General features: G+C 40.6%; 2 protein-coding genes across 2 annotated transcripts; both read left to right on the forward strand.

Moving 5' to 3' along the window:
• The first annotated feature begins 2,301 nt into the window (after positions 1-2,301).
• On the forward strand, positions 2,302-6,861 carry adm2b (adrenomedullin 2b). Its single transcript, XM_026365207.1, has 2 exons — positions 2,302-2,663; positions 6,134-6,861. Exons 1-2 carry the CDS (start codon positions 2,557-2,559, stop codon positions 6,540-6,542), a joined length of 516 nt encoding a protein of 171 aa, XP_026220992.1. The 5' UTR covers positions 2,302-2,556; the 3' UTR covers positions 6,543-6,861.
• A 2,422-nt stretch (positions 6,862-9,283) lies between these two features.
• On the forward strand, positions 9,284-13,483 carry miox (myo-inositol oxygenase). The gene is made up of 10 exons (XM_026365206.1): positions 9,284-9,443; positions 9,535-9,615; positions 9,933-10,013; positions 10,567-10,729; positions 11,964-12,031; positions 12,287-12,396; positions 12,551-12,618; positions 12,695-12,744; positions 12,901-13,013; positions 13,094-13,483. The coding sequence occupies exons 1-10, from the start codon at positions 9,426-9,428 to the stop codon at positions 13,200-13,202; spliced, it is 861 nt and encodes a 286-aa protein (XP_026220991.1). The 5' UTR covers positions 9,284-9,425; the 3' UTR covers positions 13,203-13,483.
• The last annotated feature ends 5 nt before the right edge of the window (positions 13,484-13,488 follow it).

A 13,488-nucleotide genomic window follows, 5' to 3' on the forward strand; every position in this document is an offset into this window, starting at 1 on the left:
TATGCACAGTGACAATACTGCAGGCAGTTTGACAAGAGATACATGTTACTGTTGTCTGCTTAGCATCAAAAGGTCAAAGCAAACGGATACTGAGACGTATAAAGTCATATTTTCAGTTTCACTATGAGCAGACCAGCATAAAAACGTGTACGGTATGTATGTATAAATATGTGGCCCGTGTGCAGTAGATACTGTACACACATAGTAGTTCCTGTTTGACTGGAGGAAAGTAGATGCAAATATAAACCTTTTAAACACTGCAGTAGCAAAGGTGTATCATAGTTTGCTTTAGACTAAAATGCTTATTGGGATAAAAAGGAAAGATTTTATCCAAGATTTAATGATTGCAGTTTTATAGGGAAGAGTATCTATGGGCATGCAGTCCCATCTTTTGCCACACAGGGGCATCAAAGTACCACCCCACTAAAGATGTCTGAAACTGCTGTAGAAACATTTTACATTCAAGAGCTGAAGATATAGGTAAACAGTGAGAGACAAGAGTTGCTAGTTCAGGCTCTTTATTTGATATATAAATCAACCATATCAAAACACAGTAGTGTGTGTTCACTGTAGTGAGGGCTAAGCCCCCCCATAGGATGAAATCCTTGAACTGCCCCTTGCTTATAATGATGTTTTATTACTTTAGGAAGGTTTTACACAACTTTCAAGAAATTACAGTCTTCAACGAAACTACATCACCTGAAAAAACAAAAAGCTGCTTGTCTGGCCCTTTGTTCATTATAATAAAAAAAAATGTCCTTCAAAGTAAAGTATGAAGAACATCTATATTAATTCTATATCCAAAAGATGGAACCTCTTAAAAGATCATCATCACAATGAAAAGAGAGATCAATATCAAAGGTTTATGGGAGATGAAGTGTTTGTGTTGACAAGCTGAGTAATGTTAAGATTATACTTACAGAGGGGGAACATGGGCAGATGTCTTGATTTAATCTCAGACCAAGGTGTCCAGCAGACAGAAAAGATGGATGACTGAAACCGAAACTCAGCCTTTCCAGCGAGCGCCAAAGCATCTTTGTCTGTTGGGAGATCAGAGGGAGAGGGGATCAGTGTGTGGATAGCCCAGGCACACACACAGAGGTTAAGTCTACGGATAGATACGAGATGTGTTAATGCACATGTTGGACTGAGTGGAGGCTCACAGTGTTGGAAACACGAGCTTGCAGGGTAATACTACGAACTGCTGAGTCACACACACTCGCTGCTTTAATTAAGGCCTGAAGCCTCCGCATACAGAGCATTCTTTAATCAGGTTCAGACTTGGAGCTTCTCATCTGTGTCCTCCTTCACAAAAAAAGAAAAGTATAGCTGTTATACAAGAAAAATGAGGAGAACAGGTTCACTGCGACAACGCTGAACCAGGCTACTCACTCCAAACCTTCTTATTTAGACTCATATAAATCACAGGACACCATGAAATAGTAGCTGATCTGTACCTGGTTACACAACTATATTAATCTAGTACACGCACACACACACACACACTTTGATGTCTAATAAGAGGCCTTGCTCCATATCAAAAAGTATGTGACATGATCCAGAGGTCTGGTTTCAGATTTAGTTTCCACCATTTTCGATGGTGCAAATGCAATTCACATCTAAAAATACAGTTAGATAAGCAGTTTGAAGGTCTGTCTTGCAAAAAAAAAAAAAAGTTAATCTACTTGATTAACTAGAGAAAGCTGGTTAAATGCAGTTAATACTATATGGTGCAAGAAAATCTTTTGCGTGTGAATCCATGTGCGTCACCAGAATGCCCAGTGGTGATGGGTTGATTTTCGTTTTATTGAGAATAAATCTCGAGTTTAGTTGTAAAGAGAAATGTCAGGTTTTGCTGGTCATACAAGCGTCACAAAAACTGTTCGTCCCCAGAAAAAGAAGATGGGCACGAAGGCCTAAATGTGAGAAACACGAGAAAACGTGAATTTGCTCAGTATTTTGATGTAACCTCTAAGATCAAGGACACTCTGGACACAAATGGAGGTTGACTCCAGTAAAAAAAGAAACTCAATCCAATAATAAAAACTATCAGGACACCTATAAGGTCACCATGAGCTCACATAAAAACACATTTGAACAAATCCTATGAGCGAGGTGAAATGTTGTCCCCAGCTTTCATTAAGTTGAGGGGTTCATGAGGGGTCACTGTGTTGAGTGGGACAGACAATTAGCCTTCCTCCCTCCTTCCTCCTCCTCCTCCTCTTCCTCCTCCTTCAATCAGGCTTTATAAATGAGAAAGCTCCAGTCGCCCCTGATTCGATCCCCAAACAGCTTCTGAGTTGTCGCCTTGTGTTTTTTCTTTCTCCCCCGCGGATTTTATTCTATTCAAAGTGAGAAGAGGATGCGACGCAGACACCGAGGATGCTGCCAGCGTCAAACTACACGGGACCATTAACTCGTTAGAAATAAGTCAAAACTTGCAACAGGATTTTTTTTTTTTTTATCCCACGCTGCCTTAAAACAAAATCCCATTTAGAATAAATTGTTCCTCTGACACCCGCCGCTCTCCGGACAGTGCGTCTTCCGTGCGCCGCCATGTGTGCGCTCCTGCCGGCCTGGCTGTGCCTGCTGCTGCTGCTGCTGCTGCCTCTGGAGGTCCAGCCCCGGGCTCTCACCCTGCGGAGCCTCACTCACACACACAGGTACCACTGTACTCACTGAGCAGGACCAGTCTGAATCTGAAGCGTGCGTGTTTAAGGTGGAAAGTGGTTTTTGTTTAAGGTGGGATGTTGATTAACTTGGAACTCGGGCGCATTTTGATGTTGGTGAATTTACTGGTAGTTTAATTGGCTAATTGTTTCAGTAATCAATCACTGTGTGAGTACGTTTGGAATCAATCAGCTGATCAAGTGTTAAACATTAATGGTCTGCAGCTTCTCTTGTGGCAGACATTAATGTGAGAAAACCTCCAACAGCAGAATGAGGTAATTCCTCTCAGCAGCAGGAGGTGAGACAGAGGTGAAGGTGATTTAGTGGGATTTGGGACAAGGATACATGTGCATACCAAGGGGCCTAGCAGCAAATAAGTCACACACTGTGCTACAACAACACAAACACTAATACCTGAATGAACCAGACACCATCAGGTTATTTTTCAGTAGCCTCTGTTGTGGTCGAACAAGAACTTTTACTGTATTATTTGGTGTTTTATGTGTGAGAGAGAGATTAGGGTCTTATATAATAGGGATTTTTTATAAAACTTAAGTTTTAATAAAACTTTAATCCCTTATTACTTAGAATTAGCCCATAGTTCAGCTGCTAATTAGATTCTTTAATATATTGACTTGGAACAATAACAACCTTATCCCACTTATCTCTGAATGTATTTATACACTAGTAAAAAATCCTATTACTTCTCGTTTTTGCTTCTCTTTGTTCACATTGACTATTTTGCATTTATTCTCATAAAAAAAAAACAGCTTTCATGAAGGTTTTAGAACAAAGCATCCATTAAAAATCAAGGGAAAATGAAAAAGAAAAAAGAAAGAGAGAAAATAATGAGTAAACCCAACGGGGACAAAACGTTTTTTTTTGTGCAAAAGCAGTTTTGAGAAGTTACGACAGAAAAGTGCGTGTGTGTGTGTGTGTGTGTGTGTTCGGGTCCTCGGTGAAGAACCCCATGCTGTGCTCTAACTTGGGAGGAATGTTGGAGAAGCTCCTTTTACACTCAGACTCTCAGGACTACCATACAATACACACTCCTACACAGGAGAGGGTGACAGTGAAAGAGAGAGGTCGTCACAGGAAGCAGGAAACAAGAGCGTTCACCTCCACTCTTGCTGTTACGAGTAAAACGAACCCCCTGTAATAGCTAAAATTCGTAGAACAGCAAGAAGGCTGCATGTACTGTAAGGATGTGAATGCTGGAACACAGAGTAAAAAGTGACATAAGTAAACATCGACCCACTGGGCAAATAAGGCTGACCTAGAGTAGACAACATCATCACATGATCTTCTTCAGCAGATGCAGTGTACTCATGGAAAACTCAGATAGGATGGCTGTGGGATATGTTCCACAACTGAAGAGCAGCTATAATTAAGCCCTTAGAAATCCACTGTAACCGGCCTGCCCAACAGCAAAAGACACAGACAAAGCACAATATTTCATTAAAATGGCTTTGTCACGGGTATATACTGTACAGACCCAGATGACCTGTGTGGTTTATTACCTGGAGACTGTTAAAGCACTTCAGATGCAGAGATGCAGAACCGAGGCACCTCCAGGTTGTTTCAATCATGTACATGTGTGTTCATGTAAAGCAGGAGCGTGATAAAGTGCACCTACTGTAATTGTGTACAGCATACACAGTAAGAGCCTGTATGTTTGTGCATGTTTTTAGCATTGGTAATTGACAATGTCAATTGCACGTGAGTGCACAGTACGGCCCTGCCAGCCAACATCACGCCAGTTTGTGTGTGCATGTGTGACCGTGACTTACTGTCCAGACCTGCCACAATTCAGCATCCATGAAAACAGGTCAAGGCTAATAGAGCTGGACAATCTCAAGAGCTGCCAGTATCCACGTAACATAACACAGAACAGTAAGTTGATCAGTGAGTGGGTTAGTGAATAAATTAATGAATTAATAAGCGTGTGTTGGCAGTGAGACCCAGTGGGTCCAGCCAGTAGATTGAATCGGAATACCAGTGAGGATTAGTTACAGGATAAAGATCATATGGTATTGTGGCCCACATTTCATAGCAAACAAACATTAGATTAGATTAGATTTGATTAGATTAGATTAGATTAGATTAGATTAGATTAGATAGATGGATAGATGGATAGATGGATGGATAGATAGATAGATAGATACATGATTTTTAACTTCTCCCTTCCCAAACTGACCCGCTCTTCCTGGCACTTAAACTCTTGAACGTCTGAGAGCAAGCAGTAATAATTGAAAGAGAATAAAGGTATTGTGACAGTATGAGAAAAAAAAAGTGAGGCTAGACAGCAGGAAGGCGAGAAACAAAGTACTTAAAACACACTCAAAACAAGTAGTAATAGGAGCAGGTAGTGGAGCAGCCACTTACCACCGAACACATTGTGTCCTGTGGTTGTCGCTCTCCTCCTCTCCCCTCCTGTTTCCCCTGATGTCAGATTTGTCAGTCAGATTCTGTTGTTCATCAACTGGAAATATAATTTTTTTTATCTTCAATTTACTTTTAGGGATGAGTTGGATGACAGTATCAGTATCTGGATGTTGACTCATTCAGTTTAAACTGCTTTAGTTTAGTTTGGCCATAGTGTCTGTTTTGATCATTTCTCTCCTCTCATTTCATTTTAAGATCATAGCTGCTTTAAATCAAGAAAATTTTTTTTAAAACTACATAAAACGTCAGAGTTGTGCTGCTTATCCAGAGCCAGGTTGTGGTAGCAGGTTCAGTAAGGTAAACCCAGAGCTCCCTCTCTCCAGTCACATTCCTGGGGAATCCCGAGATATATAAGCAGCCCGGGGTCTCCTCCCAGTTGGACGTGCTTGGAAAGCTAACAGAGGAAGGTTCCCAGGTGGTATCCACTCAAGTGGCTCCTTTCAATGTAAAGGAGCAGTGTCTTTAGTCCAGCTCCTTTTTGGATGTCTTACCCCAACTCTAAGGCTGAGCCCAGATCTTATGACCATAGGTGAGAGCTGGAACGGAGACTGACCGCTAAATTGAAAGCTTTGCATCTTGGCTCCAGTCAACTCCAAAAACACCTGATTTCAACCATTGTGTTGTTTCCAGCTTGTAGTGCACACACACCTCATTTCATCAGACGTTGACACCACGCAGCACCACCACCATCTTTCTGTAGATTTACAGTTAAGTCTACAGTTACAGAGATGGAGTGGCTGGATAACTGAGCTAAAGAAGTGGAGTTACACCTGTTCACGACCCTCTGTCTATCTCCCTTTCTAGGTTCCCTTCTCATCTTCTCCTTCAATGGAGACCACAGACTGAGTCCAGTGGACATTCCTGCAGAACAAGCCTGACTTCCTGTCAGGCATTTCATCTTCTTGTAGCGATCCAGTTTCTCACTGTGCATGACTGCCCAGCATCATATGTGTGTGTTAGGACTGCTTTTGCATTGTTTAAACATTTCTCCCCTCTTCTCTGTTTCTCTGTCTCTCAGGTTGAATTTACCCAGAGCCTCACAATATTCAAAGTCTTCTTACGCCACCGTCACGCCTACTGTATCTGATCTCTCTGTTGCTGCTGACAACTACATCACACAGGGAGACGGACAAATCATCTGGAGGGCCCTGCTGCACAAAGAACCCCCGCCAAGGTTGACGGACCCATTGTTTGACCAAAGCAACAGTGTGTTCGAGGAAGCGCCAGTCTGGCAGCGTGGGTCACGGGGTCGTCGTCATGCCAACAGTGGTGGCAACAAGGGCCACAGCCAACTGATGAGGGTGGGGTGTGTCCTGGGCACCTGTCAGGTTCAGAACCTCAGCCATCGTCTTTATCAGCTGATTGGACAGAGTGGGAGGGAAAATTCCTCCCCCATGAACCCTCGCAGTCCTCACAGTTACGGTTAGAGACCACACCTCAAATGTTTAAGGTAAAATTAGGGCCAGAAATAAGGGTTTGATGCCAGTCGTTAAAAAATAATTCTGGTTTATTACAACTTGGGTCTAAGACTTTGTAGTTTTGACTTGATCCTCTTAGATAATAAAAATTATAAGTAAATAGCTGCGATGTAGGAATGTGGTCTTCTAAAAAGAAGACTGGTGAAGAAACCCAGTAGTGATACAGATGTTAAACAAACCCAGGACAGCAAGTTTGGGGGAATAAAGGGAAATATCCACCACAGTTTGCAGGAAATATGCCAGGTGGGAGTCATGTAACACCAGTAGGCTACAGGCTCCTGGTGAACTTTCAACCTTGATACCAGGTAATCATAAAGACTGTTAGTGGTGACACTGTCCCTAAAATGTGAATGTGGTCGCTCAGAATAATTAATTTATAGAGAATCATCACTTAATCAGACTTAATTACAGAAACACAAATTCAAATGAATAATAACTATTTAAAAACAAAGTTTATCAAAGTCAGTGACATGTCCGTCTCTTTCTGAAGTTGTAAAGTGGCAAAAAAAAATTATAATAGCAAAGTTGTTACTTTAGGTGTGCTTTAAGTGAGCATGCTAAGACCTGGTTGTGAAATCGCCCCACAGTTTACAGCCCAACCTCATGGTTCAACCTCTTCAACTCTTCAGGTGTGCTCACTTTTGGTTTTACTTCCAAATAAAGTGTTTAAAATAATTGGGCTCATTTCTTGGCTTGTTTGAATACATAATGTTATTTAATATTAAAATAAGTTGTAATAAACTAGAATTGAGTCCACAGCGTTATCAGCCAGTACCACCAGTTTACTCCAGTGGAACTAGAGTTCTAGGTGTTTTTCCCATTTGTACAATAACAGTTTTAACACTTTGTGTGTGAAGGAGTAGAACTGTGAACCATAGAAGCTCCTGTCACACTGGTGTACCCGTCCTGTTTAAGTCAGTGCTGACAGAAAGCAACAACAACCAGCAGTCACACCTTGTTGACCTTTCACCCAAGTTGACACAATCAGGAAGAATAACCATTAACCTTAGCCCATAAACTGTCTGCACACTTCTTAACAGTGAACCGGAGAGATGATGACTATACTTCTATACTGTAGGATGCTTTCTACTAGTGAACTGTAAATCTAACATGTATTATTCACATTTGTTCCTCTATAAAGTCAGTTTTTGAGTCTGGGTTTAATCATTTGTAAGGTATCCAAATTAAGCATCACAATGAATGTTGTGTGAATGTACTGTTATTAAAAACGTAAACATCTTTTGCATTTCTCTCTGCAGCGTGACTCCATTCTCATTTAGTTGCTCTAATAGGTCAAATGTTAATAGGAATCAACAGAAGCACTTTATACTTCTTTATATTTGGTATGACTTGAATTTTAAAAAGGCGCTATTTAACTTTAAGACCATTGTGCTGTAAATATCCCACTTTACTAAACCTTCATGTTCATGTAAGAGCTCCTTCACAGTGCAGCCATCTGCAATGCTTTCATCTAATACTTTATTTTTACAATAGTGTTGTGTAATAAAACTCATAACTTCACATTTCTGTGTGACATTTTGTGTCTTCTACTCAGAGCATTCTTCATTCTTGTCTAACTCTCGTGGCTACATTACAGACATGATCCAAATACCAACAATTCTCAGGTGTGTTATGCTATTTGTATCCTAGAGCCTCAAACAGAGACTTCTTTCAAACTCTACACACCTTTTTTTTTTTTTTTTTTTAGCTGAGTGTCTTTAATCTCAAATGAACCTGACTCAAGTGACATCACTTGTCACGCTCCTCGATCTAAAGCTAAAATAGGTTTTATAAACGGCGCACACGGTGTAATACGGTGTGCAGTTGTGTGCACAGAACCTGTGAACAGACTTTGATGTGGAAAATTTAAGTTAAATATGTGGTGGTTTGTTGTCCTTCTAACTTATCTGCAATGACCCAATAACTTTGGAATTTTAGGGAGGCTTTTAAGGTGGCCAATCAGATTTCCATGTCGGACCAAGCTCCACCCCGCCGAACTTAAGCAAAACTAAAATTCCTAGAAAGTTTGGAAGCTTTTCTATCATTTCTCAATCATATTTTGTCAGGGGTGTGAACACAAAAGTGGCGTCCAGGAGCTTAAATGGAGCGTAAATAGCTGTTCGTGTTTTTGTGTGTTATCCAACAGTATTTACTGGAACGGACAAACAGCAAAGTGACGCAAAGCGCTCAGCCCCTTCAGATATTTGTGTCTGTCTGTGTATCCAGGCACTGACCTCTCTAGAGGCAACGGTATGGCTGTGCGCCAGTGGCCAAAGGTAAAATTCTGACAAATCCTGCACAAATTCACAAAATATAACATCACATTAAACAATAATGTGCGTCTTTGACTCTGCATTAAAGCAGATGAATATGAAGAATTTCTTCTCATTCATACGCTAGTGAGAAACACCTGACAGTCTTCTGGAAGTGATGCCAATCAGGGATGCCTGATCACTGATCACATTCAGTTACATGTGTTGTGGAAATTACCCACTTCCCAAAAATGAAATTATAACCACAAAGTGTGGAAAAAAAAAGACAATATTTTGTGTCAAATTAATCATAATTGATGCTGGTCCTCACAATGATAGCCATACAAACACACATACACACACTTGTACTCAAGGCCAAGGCTGAAACACCGTATTCCCCACTAGGGGAGGTTTGGTTAAAAAGTGACTAGACATAGGTGTACACGTTATGTAGGTCTGCAGGTCAAACGTATTACCGCTTCAAACTGCAGGATATATATGGGCAGGGAGATTAAGGTATTCAGCTCCAGAGGACACTCACACCACAACAGAGCAGCTGCGAAGACTTCACCTGTCAGCTATGAGAGTCATCAATATTGTAAGTGTTGTTTTAACATATACCGAAGCGAGAATGTTTCTTTTTAGAAATTTACTTACTTTAATATGTCATATATCTGTGTTAAATGCAGGGCCCAGACCCATCTCTGGCATATCGGCCAAATTTGGAGAAGAACAAAACAAAAGAGAAGAAAGACTATAGAAACTTTGAGGTACGCTTTGAAACGCACCTCTCGGTGGATGACAATTACTTAATGTTGCATACATTCAAGCCAGGGGGAAAACACAGAGCTGCAAAACACAATAAACGTTTAAATATACATCTCCATATTACTGTATGGGTAAATAATCTTGTCAAAATTTATTTCTTCCTCACAAATGCACTGACCTGCAGTATTACCACTGAATTGCATTTTATTTGTATTTTTAAATCACTGCCAAGTCTTGCAGAAGCTTCACTTGCTAACTGTAGTCAAAAATAAAACTGTCCCCCCATAAATGATGTGACAGTGTTCCTTGTGTTTTTCAGACTGGAAGTCTAATTGAACGAGTCTTCAGCACATACAAGCTGATGCACAGCAACCAAACCCTGGCGTTTGTAAAGCGAAAGGTCAGTAAGTCAGGAGCTAGAACTGAAAGTTTACACAGTGCAATATGGAGACAAATGTAATGTGATAATATACTATTTTGTCTTTCTCACATCTTATCAGTAATGCTTCTTCCGTTTTGCCCTGGATGACCGAGTGATCATGTCAGACTGAGCAAACAAATGTCAGTTGATCTTCAAAAGTGAAAGCCAAAGGCAAAGAATCGATAGGTGTTCCACCGAGACTAAATATTGTTTAATTAACCCCATTTTGATTTCTCTCGAATATTACACAGGAACACTTTTTGTCTTTATACTGTATATGGGGTATGATCTGGTCTCCTGCTCTGGGGCTGATTTCATACCTCTCAGGGATACTGGAGGATGTTGTTAATATTAAATGAAATTAGTTCCCTTTTAGTATAATTCAATAGTCAGGTTTTAAAATTAATTGCAAACAAACCTGATCCCACCATTGCTGAAAATCTAATAGAAAGAAATATCTTTAAGCTGCTTTTTACAGGGATTATCTGAGGCTACCACCAGCCCAGTAACAGTGACTCTTACCTTCCTGCAGCACGCTGAATGGTGCATCTGCAACCACACTCAGATGGGGATGATGGATGCCATCATGTCTCTAGACCAGCTGGTGGATGAGTCCGATCCTGACGTGGACTTCCCCAACTCCTTCCATGCCTTCCAGACAGCGGAGGGCATCCGCCAAGCCCATCCAGATAAAGGTGCCATACAGGAAGAGAGACAGAGAGATTGTGTGAAATCTCTAGAACTGCCTTTTTTCACCTAAGAAACATTGCTAAAATTAGGAGCATCCTGTCCCAAAGTGATGCTGAAAAACTAGTCCATGCATTTGTTACTTCCAGGCTGGACTATTGTAATTCATTATTAATAGGATGTCCCAATAACTCATTAAAGAGCCTCCAGTTAATCCAAAATGCTGCAGCCAGAGTTCTGACTGGAATTAGCAAGAGAGATCATATTTCTCCAACGTTAGCTTCTCTCCATTGGCTCCCTGTTAAATCCAGAATTGAATTTAAAATTCTTCTCCTAACTTATAAATCCCTTAATAATCAGGCTCCATCTTATCTTAAAGACCTCATAGTTCCTTATCTTCCAAGCAGAACTCTCCGTTCTCAGACTGCAGGTTTACTTGTGGTTCCTAGAGTTTCCAAATGTAGAATGGGAGGCAGAGCCTTTAGCTACCAAGCCCCTCTCCTGTGGAACCAGCTCCCAGTTCAGGTTCGGGAGGCAGACACCGTCTCTACATTTAAGACTAGACTTAAAACTTTCCTTTTTTATAAAGCTTATAGTTAGAGATGGATCAGGTGACTCTGAACCATCTCTTAGTTATGCTGATATAGGTTATTCTGCTGGGGGACCTCTACTGATAAACTGAGCTCCTCTCCTCTCTCCTTTCTCCTGTATCAATGCAAATGCCACCATTGCATGTCATTAACTTTGTGTCTTCTCTCTCTTTTAGTTGTGTTTCCTCCTCTCTGTCTCCCTCTCTCTGTACTTTTCTGCAGGTATCCTCGGCCTGGAGCTGTACATCTCCAGAATCCAGTTCATCTGCCCAATGTTCTTGATGCTTGTTGTTGTCTTTATTGCCTGCTGTTCTTTTCTCTCTTCTCTTTACACTCACCCCAACCGGTCGAGGCAGATGGCCGCCCACTATGAGCCTGGTTCTGCTGGAGGTTTCTTCCTCTAAAGGGAGTTTTTCCTCTCCACTGTTGCCTAAAGCTTGCTCAAATGGGATTGTTGGGTTTTCTCTATACTTTTTTGTATAAATATTTTCTGTAAGGTCTTAAACCTTACACTGTAAAGTGCCTTGAGATAACTTCTGTTGTAAATTGGCGCTATACAAATAAAATTGAATTGAATTGAATTGAATTGAATTGTACAAGCACGTTCTGTAAATAAGTCTGGTAAATATCTCTGTTTACTGTCCTGCTCCAGACTGGTTCCACCTGGTGGGTCTGATCCATGATGTTGGGAAGATCATGGCTCTTTGGGAAGAACCCCAGGTAAGACAGGGTCAACACAAGGAAACCTGCACTAACAGTTCTGTAAGGAGGCTTCAATACTGGCAGTAAGAGAGTAATATTTGTTTCTCTGTTTACTGTGCTGTTTCTATGACCTCCTTTTAATTCACCTTGTCTCTTCACATTAGACATTAGTATAATGATCTTCATTATACACATATATGGTTATATGTGCTGGGAGGTACAATTAATTCTAACAGAAGTCTTAAATAACTGTCTGTGCCGTGCACTCCACAGTGGGCTGTAGTGGGCGACACCTTCCCTGTGGGCTGCAAGTTTCAAAACTCAATTGTGTTCAGGGACAACACCTTTATGGATAATCCAGATGACAAAAACCCAAACTACAAGTGGGTATTCTCTATTAAAGTGTATGAATGAAGCACAGTCGGTTAACTTGGTTGATTTAAATAAGCAGCCTCTTGCAGTAAGCCTGTCAATCACTTCTTTAAATGGTTAAATTACATACATACTTTTACATACAATGATTTTTTCTCTTTTTAGTACTGAATATGGGATCTATAAACCAAACTCTGGGCTTGACAGTGTTTTTATGTCCTGGGGCCATGACGGTAAGAGATGTGCAACACAAACTACCATATCTAATACTTATCTATAACACTATACATAAATGTTTTCTGTTTTTAGAGTATCTCTACAGAGTTATGAAGTTCAACAACTGCTCCATCCCAGAGGAAGTGAGTAAATTATTATACTGGATGATGGGGTTTGTTTGCAGCAAGGGGTCTTCCTGGTTCAAGTGTATAGCAAGCACTGTGGTCAGACCATCTAGAAAGTAGGAAAAGTAAAGTAAGTAAAGGCTAATTTATGAATCTACCTATATTTTCTGTCAGGGATTGTACATGATTCGCTTCCATTCATTCTACCCCTGGCACTCCCATGGAGACTACATGCATCTGTGCAGTGGGAAAGACCTGCAAATGTTACCCTGGGTCCAAGAGTTCAAGTCAGTATCTTCCTTTTTCATACACGCATTATCCTACTCTCCGCTTTGACATGAAGCTGCATCTTCCATCCTCTCCACAGCAAATTTGACCTGTACACCAAGACCACCGAGCTGCCGGACGTAGACAGGCTGAAGCCGTACTACCAATCTCTGATTGACAAGTACTGTCCTGGAATACTGAAGTGGTAAAACAGACAATTCAAGAGCAAGGTTATGTTGTCAGAAATCAGTTCAAAAAGAGGATGATTACATCAACAACATATTGATGTATAAGTGGCTTTATAATACCACTGTGGCTGGAGCTGTACAGAAATATTGCTTATATCTGAATCTTTCAAGTTTTAAACTGCACAGAACATATCCTGTATAACTGTACACCTTATGTATATTGGCAGTTCATGTTTTTACTATTATATGACTCATGGTTATTACACATTTTGAAATAAAATTTAAAAAACATTTTTATTTTATTGAA

Source organism: Anabas testudineus, chromosome 6 (assembly GCF_900324465.2).
Source record: "Anabas testudineus chromosome 6, fAnaTes1.2, whole genome shotgun sequence".
NCBI lineage: Eukaryota > Metazoa > Chordata > Actinopteri > Anabantiformes > Anabantidae > Anabas > Anabas testudineus.

Excerpts from the sequence above, each read along its gene's own strand:
- miox (XM_026365206.1), top strand. Across the intron at positions 12,619-12,694 it reads TATGTCCTGGGGCCATGACG|AGTATCTCTACAGAGTTATG; the intron begins GTAAGAGATGTG and ends TTCTGTTTTTAG. Across the intron at positions 13,014-13,093 it reads CCCTGGGTCCAAGAGTTCAA|CAAATTTGACCTGTACACCA; the intron begins GTCAGTATCTTC and ends TCCTCTCCACAG.
- adm2b (XM_026365207.1), top strand. The coding sequence starts at position 2,557 with ATGTGTGCGCTCCTGCCGGCCTGGCTGTGCCTGCTGCTGCTGCTGCTG. Across the intron at positions 2,664-6,133 it reads AGCCTCACTCACACACACAG|GTTGAATTTACCCAGAGCCT; the intron begins GTACCACTGTAC and ends TCTGTCTCTCAG.